The 21813-nt window shown below is 37.4% G+C and overlaps 1 protein-coding gene across 1 annotated transcript; it reads left to right on the top strand.

Annotated features, from left to right (window-relative positions):
• The first annotated feature begins 4549 nt into the window (after positions 1-4549).
• On the top strand, positions 4550-20790 carry LOC128238686 (uncharacterized). The gene is made up of 10 exons (XM_052954826.1): positions 4550-4815; positions 9606-9813; positions 10227-10333; positions 11592-11791; positions 12883-13051; positions 14045-14216; positions 17209-17306; positions 17948-18092; positions 18804-19052; positions 20425-20790. Exons 1-10 carry the CDS (start codon positions 4714-4716, stop codon positions 20562-20564), a joined length of 1590 nt encoding a protein of 529 aa, XP_052810786.1. The 5' UTR covers positions 4550-4713; the 3' UTR covers positions 20565-20790.
• Positions 20791-21813: the final 1023 nt, after the last annotated feature.

Raw genomic sequence — 21813 nt, 5'->3', positions numbered from 1 at the left:
GCGTCAAACCAATCATTATTTCTAATACATGTGTCCACATGGAAATATGCTTTATTATTGACATTATGACATTATGAGAATAAAGGGTCAGCAACAGAACGTATAACATTCGTAAATTCATTAACAGCGTCATTTACAGATTGTCTAGTGTTATCAATATTATTAACAATGTTATTGAATCGTGGCAAACAGCCATTAATGCCCTTGCGAAAATGTTCTCTACAATCATTACTCCATCTATATTTCATCTCTGATCTTTCTTGTTCATCATGAGTGACATAATTACATAATAGCTTAAATTGCAAGGGAGAGTGAATGCACACATATACAAGACATAGGTTGCCTTACTTGCTCATTTAATTGTTGCTATATATGTCACTATGAACTACAAAACATAGGTTGCCTTACTTGCTCATTTTAGTGTTGCTATATATGTCACTATTGAACTACAAGACATAGGTTGCCTGACTTGCTCATTTTAGTGTTGTGCTATACATGTCACTATTAATCTACACGTACATGACATTTGTTCCCTTACTTGCTCATTTAAGAGTTGCTAAACATGTCACAATTGAACTACAAGACATAGGTTGCCTTACTTGCTTATTTTATTGTTGCTATATATGTCGCTATTGAACAACATGGCATTAGTTGCCTTACTTGCTCATTTAAGTGTTGCTATATATATCACTGTTGAATTTCAAGACATAGGTTGCCTTACTTGCTCATTTAAGTGTTGCTATATATGTCACTGTTGAACTTTAAGACATAGGTTGCCTTACTTGCTCATTTTAGTGTTGTGCTATACATGTCACTATCGAACTTCATGGCAAAATTTGCCTTACTTGCCATTTTAGGGTTGCTATAAATGTCACTATTAAACTACATGTCAAAATTTGTCTTACTTGCTCATTTTGCTGTTGCTATATATGACACTATTGAACTACATGGCATTAGTTGCCCTACTTGCTCATTTTAGTGTTGCTATATATGTCACTATTGAACTACATGACATTAGTTGCCTTACTTGCACATTTTAGTATCGCTATATATGTCACTATTGAAATACAGGGCATTAGTTGCCCTACTTGTTCATTTTGCTGTTGCTATATATGACACTATTGAACTACATGACATTAGTGGCCTTACTTGCTCATTTTAGTGTTGCTATGTATATGACACTATTGAACTACATGGCATTAGTTGCCTTACTTGCACATTTTAGTGTTGCTATATATGACACTATTGAACTACATGACATTAGTGGCCTTACTTGCTCATTTTAGTGTTGCTATGTATATGTCACTATTGAACTACATGGCATTAGTTGCCTTACTTGCACATTTTAGTATCGCTATATATGACACTATTGAACTACATGGCATTAGTTGCCTTACTTGCACATTTTAGTGTTGCTATATATGACGCTATTGAACTACATGGCATTAGTTGCCTTACTTGCACATTTTAGTATCGCTATATATGACACTATTGAACTACATGGCATTAGTTGCCTTACTTCGAATTTTAGTGTTGCTATATATGACACTATTGAACTACATGGCATAAGTTGCCTTACTAGATCATTTTGGTGTTGCTATATATGACACTATTGAACTACATGGCATTAGTTGCCTTACTTGCACATTTTAGTGTTGCTATATATTACACTATTGAACTACATGGCATTAGTTGCCTTACTTGCACATTTTAGTGTTGCTATATATGACACTTTTGAACTACATGGCATTAGTTGCCTTACTAGATGATTTTAGTGTTGCTATATATGACACTATTGAACTACATGGCATTAGTTGCCTTACTTGCACATTTTAGTGTTGTTATATATGACACTATTGAGCTACATGGCATTAGTTGCTTTACTTGCTCATTTTAGTGTTGCTATATATGTAACTATTGAACAACATGGCATTAGTTGCCCTACTTGCTCATTTTAGTGTTGCTATATATGTCACTACTGAACTACATGGCATTAGTTGCCTTACTTGCACATTTTAGTGTTGCTATATATGACACTATTGAACAACATGGCATTAGTTGCCTTACTAGATCATTTTAGTATTGCTATATATGGCACTATTGAACTACATGGCATTAGTTGCCTTACTAGATCATTTTGTTGTTGCTATATATGACACTATTGAACTACATGGCATTAGTTGCCCTACTTGCTCATTTTAGTGTTGCTATATAGAACACTATTGAACTACATGGCATTAGTTGCTTTACTTGCTCATTTTGCTGTTGCTATATATGTCACTATTGAACTACATGGCATTAGTTGCCTTACTTGCTCATTTTGCTGTTGCTATATATGACACTATTGAACTACATGGCATTAGTTGCTTTACTTGCTCATTTTGCTGTTGCTATATATGACACTATTGAACAACATGACATTAGTTGCCTTACTTGCACATTTTAGTGTTGCTATATATGACACTATTGAACTACATGGCATTAGTTGCCTTACTTGCACATTTTAGTGTTGCTATATATGTCGCTATTGAACTACATGGCAGTAGTTGCCTTACTTGCTCATTTTAGTGTTGCTATATATGTCGCTATTGAACTACATGGCATTAGTTGCTTTACTTGCTCATTTTAGTGTTGCTATATATGACACTATTGAACAACATGGCAGTAGTTGCCTTACTTGCACATTTTAGTGTTGCTATATATGTCACTATTGAACAACATGGTATTAGTTGCTTTACTTGCTCATTTTAGTGTTGCTATATATGTCACTATTGAACAACATGGTATTAGTTGCTTTACTTGCTCATTTTGGTGTTGCTATATATGACACTATTGAACTACATGGCATTAGTTGCCTTACTTACTCATTTTAGTGTTGCTATATATGTCACTATTGAACAACATGGCAGTAGTTGCCTTACTTGCTCATTTTAGTGTTGCTATATATGTCACTATTGAACAACATGGTATTAGTTGCTTTACTTGCTCATTTTAGTGTTGCTATATATGTCACTATTGAACAACATGGTATTAGTTGCCTTACTAGATCATTTTAGTGTTGCTATATATGTCACTATTGAACTACATGGCATTAGTTGCCTTACTTGCACATTTTAGTGTTGCTATATATGACACCATCGAACTACATGGCATTAGTTGCTTTACTTGCTCATTTTAGTGTTGCTATATATGTCACTATTGAACAACATGGCATTAGTTGCCCTACTTGCTCATTTTAGTGTTGCTATATATGTCACTATTGAACTACATGGCATTAGTTGCCTTACTTGCACATTTTAGTGTTGCTATATATGCCACTATTGAACAACATGGCATTAGTTGCCTAACTAGATCATTTTAGTGTTGCTATATTTGACACTATTGAACTACATGGCATTAGTTGCCTTACTTGCACATTTTAGTGTTGCTATATATGACACTATTGAACTACATGGCATTAGTTGCCTTACTTGCACATTTTAGTGTTGCTATATATGACACTATTGAACTACATGGCATTAGTTGCTTACTTGCTCATTTTAGTGTTGCTATGTATGTCACTATTGAACAACATGGCATTAGTTGCCCTACTTGCTCATTTTAGTGTTGCTATATATGACACTATTGAACAACATGGCATTAGTTGCCTTACTTGCACATTTTAGTGTTGCTATATATGACACTATTGAACTACATGACATCAGTTGCCATTCTAGATCATTTTAATGTTGCTTCACAGATTACTATTGAACTTCAATGTACTTCACATACGTTGCCTTACTCGTTTAAAATCATTTCGTTGCTTTAAATTACTTTGCGTCAATAAAATAAGTCTCGTTACCTACAATACCGTTCTCCCAGCTCTCAGCACTTTCAGCGTTTTGATTTATCTTAATGTGTTTCCAGCATATCTACTTATCTGAGGTGGAAGAACAAGATCTGAGGTTATGTACACATATTGTTATTTTTTTAAACCATCGGCGATATGAAAACAGAAGTGTTTATGAAAATTATGGGTTTTATTTAGATTTTGGTCGATATTTACAAAATGTAGTTATGTAGCAGCGAACTAATTTAATTTAATATAATTTTTCCTGTAATTTTATCTTTATCATTATTGTTTTCAAATGATCTTGACTAAACAATACAAGATGTGTTTCATTGAACGAGCTATGCAAGATGTGTTTCAGTGAACGACCTATAATGCTTGATAGTTTACGCTCTACTTCTTATAAATAACACTGAAATCTATATTCATTTTTCCCAGATGGCTATAAATAGAACTAGTATAATAGTGCAAACGAAGTTATGTTATGAAAATTTGATTCGTGTTTTGCCTTAATTGTTTTAGCTAAATTAGTGACCTTCTAAAGATGCTGATTTAACACTGCATAATTATGGAGTTAGTGCATGTCGACTATAACAGGATCTTAATGACTTATGCAAGCTGTGACAACTTTTAAAGTAAGTGAACTAACTCAACTTAATTCCATTGTGTCGAGGACATGTCGGTTGACTGATAGATTCGACATTTGTGGAAAGCTTTAATCAGTTATTGAATTGCCACTGACAATTAATGTTCAGAAACAATACTTGGATTGGGTGCCGTATTTGAATACCAATATATGAAATATCGTATTGTGAGCTAAAAGCTAGGCTGTGATCAGACTTGTGTCATCGTACATCTTCACAATATCCCACGTATTTGCCGTCATGTCGGAAAAGCCGCCACTCCGCCTAGAAGACATTCCTGTGACAAACATGACCGCATACCTGCTTGACAAAATCCGGCACTATGGGGACAAGGTTGCCATGGTAAGAATAACACAACATTTATTTCTGGCATCTTGATGGGCCATTTAAATTACTGATTTCTCCGAGCCTCGGTGGGTAGTAGGGGCGATGGCCTTGCCTGGTAGTATGTGTGCATTTCACATATGGCCCACATATTGGTTGGTTCAAAATAGATTGCCAACTTAGCGGCTTATACATGTAACTCGGAGTTCACATAACTTGGTTTTCCAATGGCGGTACAAATAAAAAGGTGAAATTCAAGCTATATTGAATTTAATGTAGCGGATAAATAATGCGGTTGTTTCCAAAGTAGTGTGTGCATATTAAAACGGTACACTTATGTTTGTACCGGGGAATTAGCTTGTGAAACCAGAATATTTATAATCCCGGATTTTAGCTTTCGTTTTTCGTTGTTCGTCAAGGTGGATAACTGCGTAGGCGATTGAGGAGATCGTATATCGAGTTATGTAATGGTCGATGATTGCTTTTTCTTCTTGAATCATGTGAAGCAAATACAACGTAGCTATTTTGATGATCTGAGTAACGAATTAGGCCAACCTATGAGTGTTCAGCCTCCTTAATCGGATAGTAGAGTTTCTTTTTAACACAATGTAAGCAATTATGCCTGTTCTTATTTCTGATGAATGTATCATTTAAAGCTGCAATCTCACAGATTTTCCGTTTTGACAACTTATTTTTCTTCTTTTTTTTGTGTGTCTTGGAATGAGCAAATTTTCGCATAAATGTCTGCAAGCCAGTGGTAAAATACTTTCCGTTCGAAAATTAATGTTTTATGGGTAAAAGGGTTACTAACGGTTTAAGAAAAATGCATAAAACATCAATTTTTCAACTTAAATATGAAAATCTGCGACCTGATATTTTATCACCAATCTTATATCACTGGTTTCCATGCATTTTCGCATAAATTGGCTCGTTCCAAGACAAAAAAAAAAAAAGTTGTCAAAGGTCAATCTGTGAGAATGCAGCTTTAAATGTTTTATTATATTTTGCCATACATCATTGTGTTCATTTTTGGTACATATTTGTTATAACACTAATGCCCACATGAGCCTAGTACTTGAAAATACAGCTGAAACTGAAATTGGACAACGTACATTTTTTCCAATTAACATCATATTATAATGGCTGGTTTCGTTACAAAACTTGAAACACTTAATATGCAATTACACTTTTTAATTTTAGACTGTTGTAACCGAATATTATTGCTGGTTATCAAAGCTAGCATTAACTCGAAAACGAGTCAATATAAAAAATAAATGTTATGTAAATGTACAGCTGTTATTTATATCATATTTTATCATTCTTTATTGAAGTTGCAGCATTCACCTTACATTATGTTCAACATTTTGTATTTTGTAAGGACTTGTTTCTTTGCACAATGATTGATACTTAACTGAACTATTGATACTTAACTGAACTATTTGAGAGTCATGCTTTAAAGTTGCACTCTTATTCCCAAATAAGATTTATCACAATTAAAAAATGGTTTTAAGATACCATTAAAGAATATTTACATTCACACTTCATTCCTAAACGATGGTTGTTGTTTATCAATTGCACTTTATTTCTGTATAAAGTGCAATGGCATTTCCCATCGATATCGCGTGCGTTTGTTCGATACTTCTGTCCTGTCATTGGGCGCAATAATACCAAGGGGCGGGGCATATTTACAACGGAACTATTTTTTTCAATGAAATCGTAGTAAAATTTTTGCCAATATTGGCAACATGCAAAACTGTAACATGTAGTAAAGCAGTTAAAAAAAAGATAAGCAACGATAATTTGATTGATTTTAATGTAGATGGTTTCATGATGGATGGAACAGTTGAAGAAACGTTGGTGTTTAAAAAGGCTGTTAAATGTCACGAAAATGCAAAAAACAGTTAGTTCAAAATAACCTCTATGACGGGTGCTTGTATGACGTCATGAGTGATGTCATTGAAAACGTTTTACATTAAGCTCGATTCGGGCCGCAACATAACTCAGCAGCTGCATTTTGTTTCGACGCCATTTTTTGCAGTGTTCATTCGTTTTGAAAGTGTTGTTTTTTAGAAAATTGACTGGATTACTTGGATTATTTACACACTATGCCTATTGGGTAATCAATTAATTACCTATTCAGTCATACTTTAACCATTGTTTGTTTTGATAACTAATTTAAGCCTGAAAATTTGGTAAACATGTTCTTGATAAAATGAACAGCATCTTCAGCATCAGAGAAAACATCTTTGAAATTTCTTTGTTCATTGCATACGACGTAATGGAATCATGTCCATATAAGTCGTATGTTCTGAATAAAATCGACAGAAATAACTACAGTTCGGAGGAGTTAGTCGTTTTAGACATAATTTAGTGCTTTTAATAGTCAAAACAATTGCAGAACAAACTATTTAGTAAACACATCAGCTTGACAGGAAAAGACAACTCAGTAGAAAAAATGTAAGTTATATGTGGTTTATTTCATGTTTTGGTATTTGTATGCAGCTACGTTATATATGCTAAAATATGTTTTTGTGCAAAAGTTAGCATCGTTGACCAACTTTCGGTCAAAAGCCTGGTCGCTCAGCCTTCATTGTTATGATGCGGGCCCTGATAGCGCATATGTAAAGCAAAAAAACGGGCATTAACGGCACGTGAATTTACTGAATAATGCACGTTTTCTACCGATAACGCCCGGGTTTTTGCGTTTTAATACACAACGATAACGGACAGAAAACACACATTTTAAGCAAGAATACGTATTTATAATATTCTTGACCTTGAAAAGATAGAAAGTAATCATATAAATAAGGAACTATTTTATCTGTGCATTCATTGTGGTATAAAATTAGGTTGCGATAGCTGTTCTAATTTACCCACCGTTGAGAACAACGAGAGAAAGAAAAAAGAGAAAATGCTCTTGAATAATCAATTTATTTTAGCAGAAATGTAGATTTAAATGAATTTAAATAAAAGTATTAAAATTCGACATGTTGCATTTTATTGGGGTATGGTATGCAATGGCGCAGTTCAAAATATTGGTGGAGTCCTTCGGACTTCACCCATTTTGAACAGCCCCATTATTTTATTTAACTATACATGTATAACATTACGCAATTCCAAGTATTTTCATTGATATTACATATTTTATTTCATCAAGGATGAATGAAAACCTACTTTCGTCGGCAGAAGATATTGTGCAGTAAATCTCCCATGCGGTTTAAGCAGGCGGGTTGTTAACTCAACAACTAGGTGGTCAATGAAAGGAAGGGACATGTTGACCTTCCAGTATTCTGTGGGTGTTGCCGCTGGTGCGTTAGGCCTGTTTGCCTGTCGCCCTGGGACTCGAGGAATGGACGGTTCCACCCCAATGTCTCTTGCTAGTGACATAGTCTTTTCGTACATAATGTCCCATGCTGTTGGATCGTTGCGTTCAGACTGAAATGATATTTGATAGTGACGTAACATTAAACAACGCATTAGTAAAGCGCACGGCAACGTCCATCTTTCTTTTTGTAAGTGAAAAGATGGGAAAAACATTTAGTAACATATGACTGCAAATAAGTTGTCCCAGGAACTTACAACAACTCTGGAAATTCATGACACAATACAATTAATGTTTCGATATTGCATGGTTTGTGAGCGAACAATCGAAAGCCTTTCTATTCAGACGTACATAATTTAAATAAAAAAGTGATAAGATAACAGACTAAGAAATATCACATAATTAGGAAAAAATACAATAAACACTTTGAAGAATATTGATTTAGAGCATTTAGGCATTGTATAATTTAAGTATGTTTACTCAAGATTACCTAAATGAGCATAGGAAAGTGTGTAAAGCATCCGCCCTAGCTTCCCAGCGGGTCTCGCACAGAGATTGCAGTTTAGTGCGCTTATCCATCTCGACACGGGCAACTTCATCGTTGTCAAGGTTTTCCTGGAAGCGTAGGAGGCGTTCAGCTGTGTTATTAACCAACATAACAATTTCATATAAATACTGATAGTAGTCATTCGCGTGATGTATGAGCTCATCATTGTTTTTTATGTAGCTATCAAGTATCGGCATACTTAGATATCAGTGAAATAGCATACATACATGCATTTACATAATTTGCCGCTCTGCACTTTAGTCTCCAATCTTTTGATATAAAATTGGCTATTTTCAATTGTCTGCAAACACAGTGTTTTGATGACAATCTCTGTAATATTATTGTTTTGTCAAATCTCATTTTATGTTAAAGGCAATGTCAATATATTAATGATATACATGTTCAAGTATGTGTAAAATATCATTTTGGCTAGTTGAACTGATTATTATGACTTTATAGAGCCTTTGTCATGACTTTAAAGCTGCACTCTCACAGATTGAACGTTTTGACAACTTTTTTTTTAATTTTTTGTCTTGGAAAGAGCAAATTTTTGCGAAAATCCATGGAAACCAGTTATTAAAGACTGCTGACAAACAATAAGATCTCAGATTTTTACATTTATGTTCAAAAATTGATGTTTGATGCATTTTTCTTAAACCGTTAAACATCAATTTTCGAACGGAAATATGAAAATCTAAAATCTGATTTTTGTCAGCCTTCATATATCATTGTTTTGCAGATATTCACGCAAAAATTTCCTCTTTCCAAGACAAAAATTAAAATTTGTAAAAATTGTAAATCTGTGAGTCTTTGTCATCAAGCCACGGTGTCTGCAAATATACATGAGCTCTCAGTAGCCTGAAAGAAAATATAGATCTCCGACCTCCTCATGCATTACGACAAAACGTCCTAGTCTAGATGCGTTTTAATTATGTCAAGGTCGATGCCACAACCGAGAATACCACGACATATTCCGAGCTAGTCACGCGCATTGAACGGGCAGCTTCCGGTCTGCAGGCGACAGGTGTGATGAAAGATGACGCCATCGGCGTGTTGTCACCGAATCATCCTGACTATCTGGTCACCTTCTACGCATGCGCACTGGTGGGAGCCACACTCCAACCAATCAGCCCGATGTATACCAAGGGTGCGTCAATTTTAATAATAATATAAGCCGCTTAAAGAGACCTACCTTCGTTTAATTACTGGAATTTGATTATTTTTGTTTAAATTCTTCATTTAGGACAAAATGTTGCCTTCCGACGTAAATGACGTAATTTATCACGTTGTACACACGCACACACGCACCCACGCAAGCACGCACGCACGCACGCACACACACACACACACACACACACACACAACACACCGAATATAGTGTCTGATTATGAGACACCACGAGCATGCGCACCTGGTCGGAGATGGAACCGTGAATTTCGTGGAAGACAGGCTGAGACCTGAACAATCAGATTATATTTAATATTCTGATACATGTTTTCTTAGCATTGTTTATTATTATATAAACGTTTTGTTCTTTTCCTTTCTCCTCCTTTACGACAGACGACTTGGCCAAAGTTCTCCGAGACTGCAACACCAAGTTCCTGTTTACCGTGTCTGCTCTTTTGCCCAAAGTACAGGAAGCGACACAGGGGTTGGAACACATTAAGGTATTAATGCATCACAGTATTGTTTCATGTTAGTATAGTGCAAAGGATAACGGCATTCCAAGACAACTATTTATGGAAGATTATCAAACACAATTACAGCTGAATAATGTCCCCGCTAAAGAGTAGCTGTGCTTTCCATATGTCGGATGGATGGTTGGATGGATGGATGGACAGACATGTCGCAAAGTTTGTCCGAGCGAAACCTCCAAAACTGCAGAAACTTCACAGGAATTATAAGTACCGAGCATAGTTGTTCATAAACATCGCTATGTTTTGCGCGAGTAAGTTTTCACTGATTTACAACCATTGTTAGTGTGGTATTGAACATATTTTGATGAAATTTCACAGAACTGATACGTACCAAGCCATAACTTTATGGATCGAACTACATCTTCATGTTATTCTTATTTTGTTGCAACTCCACATTAATAACTGTCATGAACACTAGCGGTGCTCGATATGGATATTTTCTCGATCGAATTTAAGATGGCCGACTGGCGGCCATGTTAGAACTTGCCTTAAACAATATTAACCATTCCGTACCGTTCAAGGCAATTTTAACATTTACAGTAATTGTAACATGAATTCAGTTTGAATTATATCCCTATGTTAATGATTTGTTCGCCGCACTGTTTCTCAATGACACGTCAGTGATTGGTACTAAATGTAGTTATGTATATCGTCGGCACGCTTGGATGGTTTTACATTGAGTTTTATACATATAGAATACACACATATTTAGTATTTACTTGTTAAAAAACATCATCTAGAATTGTTATGCGTCGTTTAATCTGCATAATCGTTATCAAACAGACAACCAGTAAACCCTTTCAAAATGATACCAATATTATCATGAGTTACCTTGCATCGCAATTTAATACCATTACCATGTGCATATATGAGAAACATTTGCCCCTTGGGTAAATATGTCCACGGGTTAATCTCGTCATATAGACATGATATTATATTATAAGCCACTGCTGAAAGAATTGCTTCGTGACTTTCGTATGTTTATGGTCTTCCAAGCAACAGCCTGCACACGTTTTTGCTCCTTTTATAACTTCTTCGAAACCGCTTTGTTAAAACATCGTAAAATAATTTGTTCGTACTGGTCAAGATTTTTTTTTAGAAAACCAAACAAATAAAAGCTTATTTTTGTATATACATGTAGTATACTTTTATTATATTTTCATAAACGAAATAATTTTATCACAAAATTGGATGAATGGATTTACAAAAAAAAACACATTTAAAATAGGTGTTACTGTATGGAGAAGCCGGGGGTGATTACGAGACATTCGAGTCCCTCCTGGATCCGGGTCACGCCCCCTACCGGACACCGGAATTGGATCCGAGGACGTCTGTAGCGGCCCTTATGTCGTCTTCCGGTACGACGGGATTCCCTAAGGCCGTCTGTATTTCACACTACGCTATTGTCGCCAACACAATCCAGCAGATGTAAGTACCGGTCACGGTCCCCATCATTCGGAGCTCCTCGGCCTTTTTTGTCGAAAATAACGACAAAATGGCCGAGGAGTTCCGGATGGGTTCCCATAAGAGAACATAGGGGCCTGAACACGCAAAACAGTTTCGATAACATGTAAAGACCAACATTAAAGAAGAAAAATAAAACATCGTCCGGAAGGAAAACATAAGTTTTAAGTTCAGGGGATTTTTAGCCGAAATATTTGGAAAACATTACAGTCGAACTCAGAATTGGTCAAAGTATATGGATATGCAACTAACTCAATTTCTTTAAGAACTCGGAAGTTTGAATGTGAATATGCCAGTCGCAAACTGTAGAATATGTTGCAATAAAAATATCATGAACAATGATGGTGACTTACCAATGTTGCAAACATCTTGGTGACACTAATCAGCTATTTAAACGTCTGATGACGTAGATCGTGATAATGTCTCTTTGAATCTTCTACATGTCCATGCTGGGACAGACATGACATGCACTCACTATGTGGAAACAACAGACTCAATATGATTCATCGACATCAGGATTAATCGTAAATGCAACATTTTTCATCTAAACGAAATTGAACCCTATTATCTTCTAATCTCTTCCCACAGTTCTATGGAAAGAAAACTTATTACCTTTGGAAATTAATTACTGTTGTTATACATTGAGTAAATGCTAGGTTAATTTCGCAATGTTTTAAATGATTTTAACATTCTTGCTCATAAAATATTTTAAACCAAAAATATTAACAGATATATTTTTGGTTTAAAATATATTATGAGCAAGAATGTTAAAATCATTGAAAGCATTGCGAAATTAACCTAGCATTTACTCAATGTATAACAACAGTAATTAATTTCAAGTTTTCGATCTGTACTTTGCCGTACAGCTTTGTAAAACATTATTTTTCATCTGTATGATCTGCATTACAAATGTTAGTTGTATAACATGTAACATGTTTACACTTCCTTAGCATATTGTGTGGTTTTTTCAAGAGAAAAAATAAAACTGAACACTAACACCAGTGGTATGCACAACCCTGTCAACGCCTTAGCCATCGCCTTCGCTTTATTTACAGGTGTGCTGGTTTGAACAGCGATAAGGACACATTTGTGACGTTTTTCCCGTTTTTCCACGCGCTTGGACTCTACATGGTGTGTTTCGTCGGCCACTGTCCAGGCGCCCGCATCGTGATCATGCCGCGCTTTGATTTTGAAACCTTTCTTCGGCTAATAGAGAAATATAAGGTTGGTTTGAAATTAATTAACTATGGAAATGCTGTTGACCGAGTTATTGAGTGGCTAGGGTCTACTATTTCTTCTATAACTGCTCCTTCTCCTGCTGCTGCTGCTGCTGCTGCTGCTACTGCTACTGCTACTGCTACTACCACTACTACTACCACCACCACCACCACCACCACCACCACCACCACCACCACCACTACCACTACAACTACCACTACTACTACTACTACTACTACTACTACTACTACTACTACTACTACTACTACTACTACTACTACTACTACTACTACTACTACTACTACTACTACTACTACTACTACTACTACTACTACTACTACTACTATTACTACTACTACTACTACTACTACTACTACTACTACTACTACTACTACTACTACTACTACTACTACTACTACTACTACTACTACTACTACTACTACTACCACTACTACTACTACCACCACCACCACCACCACCACCACTACCACTACCACTACCACTACTACTACTACTACTACTACTACTACTACTACTACTACTACTACTACTACTACTACTACTACTTATAATAATAATAATAATAATATTGCTGCTAGTGCTGCTGCTGCTGCTGCCGCCGCCGCCACCACCACCACCACCACCACCACCACCACCACCACCACCAAAACTACTACTACTACTACTACTACTACAACCATCACCGCCGTATCCACTACAACCACCACCTCAAATAAAAACACTACACTACCTCCACTACTACCAGTACTACCAGTACAGCACCACCACAACCATCACTACAACTACCACCTTGACCATCTCCACCGCCGTCACCACCCTCACCACACCTGGTGGATTTATTTACTCGCTCTCTATGAGATCCAAACAGATTTGACCAAATCGATGTACAAGAGCGTTATTTTACGTTCTTTATATTATTTCCAATAAATAGGTTATACATGTGGCTTAGTATTACACTACTGTTTCCACGTTTTACAGCCAACAAATCTGCAACTAGTTCCTCCCATCATGGTGCTGTTAGCGAAAAGTCCGAAGGTTTCCGAGTACGATCTATCGTCTGTTTCCCAGATAGCGTGCGGAGCTGCGCCACTCAGTAAGGAGATAGAGGACTTAGTGAAAGAGAAACTAAAACTGCCGTGCATTTTTCAAGGTGAGAACATGAACAGTTTCGTTCACATTGCACATTGTGTTATAGTATGCTTATGCTTTGTTAAGAACCTTACATGCAAATCAAAAGAGAATCTTGCATATAAACCGGTGCTTAGGAGCATTGCCAATCTTCCTCGGTTACGATTTTATAATATTAGACCAGCAGACTGTTACGAATTGTCAACGAAAATTGCATTTACAAGGTCCAGTATTTATAACTGTGTATTGAGCAAGGCAGGAAACCATTTTACAGGGAGAAGGAAATATTCGCACTATCGTGTATTAACCAAAGTTGGGATACAAGGTTTAACGAAGAAGGAAATGCTCGCACTCTCGTTTATTTACCAAGGAAGGGCAGCGGGGCGGTTGAATGGCCAAGGACATGCTTGCCTTACCGTCTTTTAACCAAACTGGGGTAAACAAACGTTTGAATAGACAAGCACATGCATACTCTATTTTTACCTAGGACAGTCTAACCAACGGTTGGACGAACAAGGACATGCTTGCTTTATCTTAACCTAGGACAGTCTAACGTACGGTTGGACAAACAAGGACATGTTTGCTCTATCTTTACTGAGGAGGGGCTTACTAACGGTTGAACTAACAAGGACATGCTTGCTTTATCTTAACCAAGGACAGTCTAACGAACGGTTGGACGAACAAGGACATGTTTGCTCTATCTTTACCTAGGACAGTCTAACGAACGGTTGGACGAACAAGGACATGTTTGCTCTATCTTTACCTAGGACAGTCTAACGAAAGGTTGAATGGACAAGGACATGCTTGCTCTATCTTTACCTAGGAATGGCTTACTAACGGTTGAACGGACAAGGACATGTTTGCTTTATCATAACCCAGGACAGTCTAACGAACGGTTGGACGAACAAGGACATGCTTGCTCTATCTTTACCTAGGAATGGCTTACTAACGGTTGAACGGACAATGAAATGCTTGCTTTATCATAACCCAGGACAGTCTAACGAATGGTTGGGCTGACAAGGGCATGCGTGCTCTATCTTTACCTAGGACAGTCTAACTTACGGGTGGACGAACAAGGACATGATTGCTCTATCTTTACTTAGGAGGGGCCAACGTACGGTTGAACGAACAAGGACATGGTATGCTTGCTCTATCTTTACCTAGGAGGGGCTAACGTACGGTTGAACAAACACGAACATGCTTGCTCTATCTTTATTTAGGATGGGCTAATGTACGGTTGAACGAACAAGAACATACTTGCTCTATCTTTACCTAGGAGGGGCTAACGTACGGTTGAACGAACAAGGACATGCTTGCTCTATCTTTACTAAGTAGGGGCTAATGTACGGTTGAACGAACAAGGACATGCTTGCTCTATCTTTACTAAGTAGGGGCTAACGTACGGTTGAACGAACAAGGACATGCTTGCTCTATCTTTACTAAGAAGGGGCTAACGTACGGTTGAACGAACAAGGACTACTTGCTCTATCTTTACATAGGAGTGGATAATGTACGGTTGGACGTACAAGGACATGCTTTTTTCTTTACCTAGGAGGAGCTACTTACGGTTGAAAGAACAAGGACATGCTGACTCAATCGTGTTGTGTACAAGTAGGGTTAAACTGACCAGACCCTGCTTGCCATAACATGCTTTTATCAAGGAGTGGTAAACGTAGGGTTAAACGGACCAGACCCTGCTTGCCCTAACATGCTTTTATCAAGGAGTGGTAAACGTAGGGTTAAACGGACCAGACCCTGCTTGCCCTAACGTGCTTTTATCAAGGAGTGGTAAACGTAGGGTTAAACGGACAAGACACTGCTTGCTCTAACGTGCTCTTATCAAGGAGTGGTAAACGTAGGGTTAAACGGACCAGACCGTGCTTGCCCTAACATGCTTTTATCAAGGTGTGGTAAACGTAGGGTTAAACGAACCAGAACATGCTTGCTCTAACATGCTTTTATCAAGAAGTGGTAAACGTAGGGTTAAACGGACCAGAACATGCTTGCTCTAACATGCTTTTATCAAGGAGTGGTAACGTAGGGTTAAACGGACCAGACCCTGCTTGCTCTAACGTGCTTTTATCAAGGAGTGGTAAATGTAGGGTTAAACGGACCAGACCCTGCTTGCTCTAACATGCTTTTATCAAGGAGTGGTAACGTAGGGTTAAACGGACCAGACCCTGCTTGTTCTAACGTGCTTTTATCAAGGAGTGGTAAACGTAGGGTTAAACGGACCAGACCCTGCTTGCTCTAACATGCTCTTATCAAGGAGTGGTAACGTAGGTTTAAACGGACCAGAACATGCTTGCTCTAACTTGTCTTTATTAAGGAGTGGTAAACGTAGGGTTAAACGGACCAGAACGTGCTTGATCTTTCGTTTCTTTATCAAGGGGAGGAAACAAACAACTGAATGGACAAGGACATGCTTGTTCTACCCTGTCTTTCCCAAGGAGCGGTAAACGTACTGTTAAACGGATAGGGACAACCTCGCTTTACCGTAAACTAACGGGGCATGAATGTACTTTTGTGTATTAAACAAGGTGAACGGTTAAACAGACAAGGCAGCCTTGATCTCTCTCCTTCTGGGGCATGCTTGCTCTGCTGTATATTTACTTAGACGAGCCAACAAACGGTTCCTTGGACTTATCAAGACAGGGCAAGCGTACGGCCCCACGAGCTGGAACATGCTTGTTCTACCGTGTCTTTACCAAGGTTTGGCAAACGTACAGTTCCATAGACATGGACATGCTTTCTCTATCGTGTTTATACCTAGTAGAAGCAAATATATGCTACCATGAACATTTCTGAATGAAGATGGAGCAGCTCATGCGTGTTCCAACGTGAATTTACCTAGATTGTTCAACCTTTATGTTCCGCGGACAATGACTTGCCTATCCTTTTGCATGCATATCTTAGGCAAGCATGCTCAAATTATAAAAAAACAATTGCTTTACCACTTCTTGTGAACTGTTAAGTTATGTTTTATGTCTGAAGTAGTTTCCGTTTGTCTTTAGGTTATGGCATGACTGAAATAGGTGTGACCCATTTGAACGGTCGAGGGGAGTTTCGGTACAAATCTGTAGGCAAGCTGCTTCCCCTCACAGAGATGAAGGTATGACCGTTGTAATATTTCGTTTAAGCTACAGTTTACAAACTTTTATTTTGTTTTCCCTTTTTACTCATCAATTTTGAGTTTTCTTTAATGAATTAGTCGGTTAGCGTTAAGCACAAGTTTTAAGTGGTAGGCTGAAGGCAATAGCGAAATAGTGTAATGGGCAAAATTGCAATAGTGCGATGGGCAATAGAGCAGTGGGCAAAAGTTTCATAGTGCAATAAAGCAATAGTGCAATGGGCAATAGTGCAATGGGCAATAGTGTCATAGTACAAAAAAGCAATAGCGCAATGGGCAATAGTGCAATGGGCAAAATTGTCATAGTTCAATAAAGCAATAATGCAATGGGCAAAATTGTCATAGTATCATAAAGCAATAATGCAATGGGCAATAGTGCAATGGGCAAAATTGTCATAGTATCATAAAGCAATAATGCAATGGGCAATAGTGCAATGGGCAAAAGTGTCATAGTATCATAAAGCAATAATGCAATGGGCAATAGTGCAATGGGCAAAATTGTCATAGTAAAATCCAAAGCTCCATTGGATTCGCGAGTAATAATGTGTGAGTTTGAACTAATATGGTATTTTTTTCATTGAGACAACTAAATGTTTAAGTTGATACGAATCATGGTTTTACAGATTGTGGATGTGGAGACAGGGAAGCCCGTAGGACCAGGACAGGAAGGAGAGATCTGGATCCGCGGACCGCAGGTATGTGGAGGCTACCTGGGGCTTCCCGAGCAGACACGTGAACTCTTCACCAATGACGGTTGGGTGAAAACCGGTAAGTGGAATGAACAAAGTCTCTGACTAAGTGGTTTATAACTTCAGCATAATAAAAAAAAAATATGTGCAACGCCTGCGTTAGAGAATGGTAGGTTCAATAAAAAGTTTTTCCAAATTTATTTCAATCTTAGTAAAGTGACACTCTTATTCAAAATCAATACATACACATGTATAACAAACATCATTTTTGACTGTTAAGCCTTCAACTACTTACCAAATAATGCTTTTATGGAAAATATTAATTATTGATAACAAGATTGTAAACGTGTATTTAATAGCAGAAAGCGCAAAAATATTAAATGATTGGTGATTAACTGTAATCTGCTATAGTCTCATAAGGTAGAAATACTTTCTTTCAAATTAGACTCGGTTGCCTTCATAAGAACCATTGTTTTCGATGTTTATACATCCTTTTTGGAATAATAAAGCAATATTATTAATTGTGGTAAATCTTATTTGGGAATAAGAGCGCATCTTTATGCAAATATCGTCTACTTGAACGGGACCACTTAAGTAAACATTTTCTGATACACCTGTTGAAGTTCCTAGTCAGTTTTCTTTGCAAAAATAAAGTTGTATTCACCAAATTTAGTATCGGTATTTGTATAAGTGCAGTGCAGACTCAACACTCTGTAAACCGTCCGATAATAGTATTTTGCACATACTTTTTACCCTGACAAACTTAATCTCCGCACGACTTCTGTACCAGGTGATATCGGGTATGAGGACGAGGACGGGTACCTGTTTGTGGTGGACAGACTCAAAGAGCTCATCAAGTACAAAGCCTTCCAGGTCGCCCCGGCAACCCTTGAAGATATCCTGCTACGCCATGACGCAATCGCTGACGTAGGTGTCGTCGGGATGCCGGATGTGGAGGCAGGTGAGCTCCCGCGTGCGTACGTCGTCAGGAAACAAGGCAGGGAAGCCAGTGAAGAGGAGATTCGGAAATTCGTTGATGGTGAGATGAGTTTAAATTTAAATCATTTTTTATATCTTAAAAACACATCTTTACGAATTTATTGACACTCTTTCTATGAAGTTATAAGTTCATTTTTGTTCAGTTTCAATAAAACATCAAAGTTAAGAAATAAATTTACTTACATTTTATGAAATAAAGGTCCTTGCCATCGATTTAGGAGAACGATGAAGTAAGGGTGTGATTATCCAGTAGAACAAATGTCCACCCTTCACCCTAATGTTCACATACTCGAGGTATCATGGTCAAGGTCAATCACAATGTCGAGGTCACTTGGTCGAGATCAGTATGTCACTGGTTGGGGTCACATGGTCGAGATAACAGGGTCGAGGTCAATCACATGGTGGAGGTAAATTACATGGTCGATATCATATTGTCGAGGTCAGTCACATGTTCGACATAACAGGGTCGAGGTCAATCCCATGATCGGGGTCAAATGGTCGAGATTACAGGGTCGAGGTCAGTAACATGGTGGAGGTAAATCACATGGTCGATATTATATGGTCGAGGTCAGTCACATGGTCGATATCACAGGGTATAGGTCAATCATATGATCGGGGTCAAATGGTCGGTATAACAGGGTCAAGTTCAATCACATGGTCGAGATCAATCACATGGTCGAGGTCAATAACTTGGTCGAGGTCAATGGTCAATCACATGGTCGATATCACATGGTCGAGTTCAATCACATGGTCGAAGTCAGTCGCATGGTCGATGTCAATCGCATGGTCGAGGTAACAATGTAGAGATCAGTCACATGCATGAGGTCACTGTTGAGGCTGACACTGACTTCTACCCAGGAGTCTCGTCAGGAAATCAAGGCTCTCATTTATGGAGGGCCCGTATCATTGGTGGTTGGGATTCGTTCGGGACGATTAGTTGCAGCGATGCAACATAGCCAGAAGGTCATCAACCTTTATGTTAAGTGTTGATACCTGTTGATCTCATGTAATTTGGTGACATCGTGCTGAAATTTGGTGGAATGTCCGAAAGTATGACATACATATTTTTTATTTCCGAATGTATATTGTCTCTTAATTTCTGAAATCGAGCAAAAATGACACACTTTACAAGCTTTGAAGGTCAATTAAACTTGTTTGCTTTATTTTTTACGGTTGCTATTTTACATTTTCATTTCTTCAAACAATATTCTCACAAATTATTCCAAAATAAAATTGACTCACTTGGCATCTACAGTTCGTGTATTTTGGGGTCGGATATCTTTATGCTAAAGTCGATTTATGTCTTTGAATGATTAATTAAACTACTACATAAACTCAAAGTTTTCCATTTTGGGTTTTTGTTGGCTTTTTGTCGTTTGTTTTAACATTTTGAAATTTGTTTAACATTTCAGACCAGGTGGCTCCCCACATGAAGCTGCGGGGCGGGGTGGAGTTTATACAGGAAATACCCAGGACCGCCTCCGGTAAAATCCTCTGGAAATCACTTCGGGAACTCGCGCGGGCGCTTGCAGCAAAACAACCGCCTGCTTGATCATGCTATTTATTGGGCACTACGTTTTGAAACATTTCCATGTGTCAATTAACCCTTTCCCAAATCTTGATTATCAAAAACATAAATTCCTTACAGAGTCCAAAACCCTTTCGGAGAACATTGTACATATGTTATGGTTATATACTTGCATGTTTTAAGACTTTTTCAAAAAACGTACGTTTCCATAGACTGTGTATGACCAGCATTAATTTAGAATAAAGTAAGATAATCAGCTCTTGTTTATTGCTTGTTTATTTCTTTCAGTTATCCTGTAATATGTGTGTGAGAATGCATTGCACAAACCAAATTGACAAACATAATGAAAATGTGAAAAAGTAAAGTTAAATATGTAAAGATACTGAACTGGTAACAAGTGGCGGATCCGTGGTTAAGTGGTAACACACTTGACTATTAATCCAGGGGTCGCAGGATCGATTCCCCGTCGCACCACTAAAATACTAATCGTCTTCCGGGAGGGACGTTAAATGGGGGTCCCGTGTGAAAGTGCTGTACACTGGTACACGTTATTGACCGAGGGTAGCTCTAACCAGGGTTGCAGTCTGTCTGTGCACTATGCTCCAAAAGCCTAAAATGACTAACACTCTTAATGGAACACTCGCCGAATGGGCAAAGCCCGTGAGGGAGTATAAATATGCTTTAGTAACTGTTTGGAATTCATTGTTGTGTCTTGTAACAGGATCTTGTGCAGGTTCGGCATTGTATTGAGTTTCTTTCATGTGCTCGAGTGAATCAAAGTTTAAGGACTACGACAAAAATAAATATTTTGAACACTATGACAAACATTCACTACTCATTTCTTGAGTTGAAAAGTTTTTATCACGTAAAACACATTGATTCCGGTCAAATTGAACCATTATGGTTTTTGTTTTATTTGACGCATGTGTAATAACACAATGCTCTATTTCAGAAAAAGAGTCAGGGAATATGTCGCTTCGCATATTTGTCAATAAGTTTTCCTAAACAGACATCTTCTTCAGTTTATCATTATGATAAATCTGTGTTTTGATATAGTAGATTTATATCTTTCAATAAAATCATAAGAATAAAACAATTTATTACCTCATTAAGACATTCTTTAAGATGTTTAGAATATAACCAATGTATTCACTTATAGCTAAATGAAATATAACATCATAACGTCATCAAAACAAATGTGACGTCACCATTTAGCAAATTGTTTTTATATTCTACTGTTTATGTTGTGACGTTGCAGAATTTCATCTCAATA

Source organism: Mya arenaria, chromosome 1 (assembly GCF_026914265.1).
Source record: "Mya arenaria isolate MELC-2E11 chromosome 1, ASM2691426v1".
Taxonomy (NCBI): Eukaryota; Metazoa; Mollusca; class Bivalvia; order Myida; family Myidae; genus Mya; species Mya arenaria.
The sequence above is the reverse complement of the archived record's forward strand: the minus strand, read 5'-3'. Positions and strand labels throughout refer to the sequence as shown.

Coding starts and splice junctions, on each gene's coding strand:
- LOC128238686 (XM_052954826.1), top strand. CDS start 4,714: ATGTCGGAAAAGCCGCCACTCCGCCTAGAAGACATTCCTGTGACAAAC. Junction 11,792..12,882: donor GCCAACACAATCCAGCAGAT/GTAAGTACCGGT, acceptor CTTTATTTACAG/GTGTGCTGGTTTGAACAGCG. Junction 17,307..17,947: donor TTCCCCTCACAGAGATGAAG/GTATGACCGTTG, acceptor ATGGTTTTACAG/ATTGTGGATGTGGAGACAGG.